Source organism: Pistacia vera, unplaced genomic scaffold (assembly GCF_008641045.1).
Source record: "Pistacia vera cultivar Batoury unplaced genomic scaffold, PisVer_v2 Contig182, whole genome shotgun sequence".
In the NCBI taxonomy this organism is placed as follows: domain Eukaryota; kingdom Viridiplantae; phylum Streptophyta; class Magnoliopsida; order Sapindales; family Anacardiaceae; genus Pistacia; species Pistacia vera.
This window is the reverse complement of record NW_022195917.1, coordinates 977,094-980,347: the sequence shown is the minus strand read 5'-3', so window position 1 is coordinate 980,347 and position 3,254 is coordinate 977,094. Positions and strand designations below refer to the sequence as shown.

The 3,254-nt window shown below is 39.0% G+C and overlaps 1 protein-coding gene across 1 annotated transcript; it reads left to right on the top strand.

The window, feature by feature from the left end:
• The first annotated feature begins 2,140 nt into the window (after positions 1-2,140).
• Positions 2,141-2,854, top strand: LOC116126648 (receptor-like protein 19). Its single transcript, XM_031412321.1, has 2 exons — positions 2,141-2,381; positions 2,526-2,854. The coding sequence occupies exons 1-2, from the start codon at positions 2,141-2,143 to the stop codon at positions 2,852-2,854; spliced, it is 570 nt and encodes a 189-aa protein (XP_031268181.1).
• Positions 2,855-3,254: the final 400 nt, after the last annotated feature.

The window sequence follows — 3,254 nt, the reverse complement described above, 5'->3', positions numbered from 1 at the left end:
AAAATCTCTTGCTCTCTCTAAGAAGATGAATATTGTGACATTGCCTGAAGTGAACCTGGGTTTTTATAGTGAAAGAAATGGCGTTTTGGTTTCTCGAAGTCAAACAACGTTTGGGCGGAAAAACGCATCTCTCCGTTGATCGTGACCACGTGTCACAAATCAACAAAGAAGAGTGACCGTCACGCTTCAAGAAACCAAATCGTCATTCTCTTCCATTGAAAAACTCAAGCGACGACACGTTCTCCTTCTTCCACATTAAATGCGCCTACGTCCGCATTTAATGCTCTGACAGGGAATGTCGTTTCAGCATGGCTCGCATTTAATGCACATGGTTGGCACTTATTGCTCATAAGACACGTCTGTCAGAACAAAAGGTATTTCATTAAATGTATCCACTACAAAAGCGCAACGGATAACACCTAAAGAGGTCGTTACGAAAAACACTTCGTCTTGTCAGTCGCGAATCGACGTGAATCTTTGATCTTATCCTATGCAAGTCATGAGGCGACGTGACTCAATTTGTATCAGTTCTGAATTAACACGATCCCTTGTCTTCTATAAAGAATTCTAAGTGCAATTAGGTCGTGAACTTCGGAAGAAAAAATCATGGCACTGGTATGGTCTAAGAGCAGGCCGCTCATCCTTAAAATAATGACCATCTCAGGTTGCATGCATAAAAGTGTCTCCTCGACCTATTTATTGGTGGACCAGAATCTCTCCAAAAGCGTCAGGTCACGACATAATATATAGTTTCCAAGGTTCGATTCTCAAACCTTAAAAACTAGGGGACTTCTATTATGCCTGGAAAAGTAGGGCTGACACAGAGCCCATTCAGCATGGCCAGAGCCTAGGTAAACCCATAGCCATCCAAGCGTAGCCACGTCGTGTGATGACATGAGCAGTATGCTTCTGTCAGTGCAAAAGGCTGTAGAAGGTCCACGTGTCCAATCCCTACACAAATCGTGTAAATCGCTCTTGTAGGTGGGCGACGGGACATAAAGGAGGATTTGCACGGATAATCTGACCAACTCAGAGATTCAGTAATCATAACCTTAACCCATCCCACTATAAATAGAAGGCTCCTCTCTCGTTTGTGGGATTGGCTAATTTCTCTCTGGAATAGCATATACACACACACTCTCTCTCTCTTTTGTAAACTCTTGTAAGTTAGCTCGTTGAACGCTACCTAATCTCAAATATACCAATATAATATCAGTAGACGTAGGATTTACTTACTTGAGCATCCGAACCACTTCAAACATTGTTCTTTTGTTTCTATTCAGTTCATTATCTCTATACGCGTGTGTCATCTAAGTCAGCTCAGCATTTCCCACATGCATTTGGTTGGTGTCAAAATCACGCATCAACAATATTGTTGACAACTTAACTGATCTTACAACTACCATGTTTAAATCTATTTTGGAAAATTGTAAGAAACTTAAGTGTGCCTTTGATTCGTGATCCAAAAATATTTTCAAAAAGTTAGTACAGTTTATAGATCTGATTCAATTTTACATATATGTTTCCTACAACTTGTAACAGGCGTCAAACAACTTCCATGGAAGAATCTTCAATATCTTGACCTTGGTTCCAACTTCTTGGATGGACCAATTCCAGTTCCGCCACCTGACATGAAAGTCTTTTTAGTATCAAACAATAATCTGACAGGAGAAATACCTCATTTAATAGGCAATATGAGTACCCTTGAAGTTCTTGATCTTTCCAACAATAGCTTGACGGGTACCATTCCAGAATGCATGGGACACTTCAGCAACAGTTTGCGCGTGTTGGATCTGCAGGAGAATAAGTTTCATGGCAACATTCCTGGAGTATTTACAAAGGGCCATGACTTGAGGACCCTCAACTTCAATGGCAATGAATTGAAAGGGCCAATCCCAACATCTTTGCTTAATTGTACAAAGTTGGAAGTCCTAGATCTGGGAAATAACAACATAAACGGGTCCTTCCCAAAATGGTTGGGAAGCCTTCCGGCATTACAGGTTCTTGTTCTTCGTTCTAATAAATTTTATGGTCTTGTAACGGATCCTGAAACTAGTAATACTTCTTTCTCTAAGTTGAGAATTTTTAATATCTCAAACAACAATTTTAATGGCTTATTACCTGTGATTATTTTGAGAATATGAAATCCATGATGAGTGTTAGTGGTGAAGTTAAAAAGAAGCCTCAGTATATGGGAGACAGGTATTATGAAGATTCAGTGACGCTTTTAGTTAAAAAGCTCGAGGTTAAACTAGTGAAAATTCTTACTATTTTCTGTACCATTGATTTCTTGAATAATAGCTTTAATGGTACGATTCCAGAAGTAATTGGAAAGCTTCGAGCACTTAATCACCTCAACCTTTCTCAAAACAGTCTTACAGGTCAGATTCCTCCATCGTTGGGCAATTTGGAAGGAGTCGAAGTCTTAGACCTTTCTTCAAACAAACTTGGTGGGAGAATGCCATGGCAGTTAACTGATTTGACATTTCTCTCATTGCTGAACTTGTCACAAAACTAGCTTGTAGGACTTATTCCTGAAGGGAACCAATTCGATACATTCTCAAGTGATTCGCACGAAGGAAACAAGGGATTATGTGGATTTCCTTTAAAGAAGAAATGCAGCAACGGTGAGCCTCCCCAGCCATCCCCAAGATCAGGTGATACAAACTCTGAAAAAGATTTTGGCTGGAAAGTTGTGTTGATGGGTTATGGATGTGGGACGCCGTTTGGATTGATTATTGGATGTCTTGTGTTTACAACAGGAAAGCCTCAATGGCTTGTAAACGCAGTTGAAGGGATTTCCCACAAAACGGTGAGAAGGATTAAGAACAAACAGAAAAGAAGAAGAAATTAGTGCTTGAAAGTAGTTTTCTCCTTTTGGTATCATGTATCAGCCATACATAATGTAATCGACTTTAGCAATAACAAACTATTTTCTCCTTCTGCCTCAGTGTTCTTTCTCTTATGAATTTTAATTCAATTGTCCGGATCTCTTCAAATTATACAAACCCTTTTGCCCTTATAGACAGAAAGTTCTGTAATTGTATGGTCTAATTTAGTCAGCACATCTTGGAACAATCACAGTTTGCTGATAAACCATGTTTTAACCCCTAGTTTTAACCAGGACTAATTCAAAAAAAGAAAAACAATGTCCATTCGGAAACCCAAAAAAAACAAGATTGGGAATTCTTCAATATCATCAACATATAGAATTCCAAAGTAGTCTAAATTTTTCAGTCTTAATACATTTGAAA

Coding starts and splice junctions, on each gene's coding strand:
- LOC116126648 (XM_031412321.1), top strand. CDS start 2,141: ATGAAATCCATGATGAGTGTTAGTGGTGAAGTTAAAAAGAAGCCTCAG. Junction 2,382..2,525: donor TTCTCAAAACAGTCTTACAG/GTCAGATTCCTC, acceptor ACTAGCTTGTAG/GACTTATTCCTGAAGGGAAC.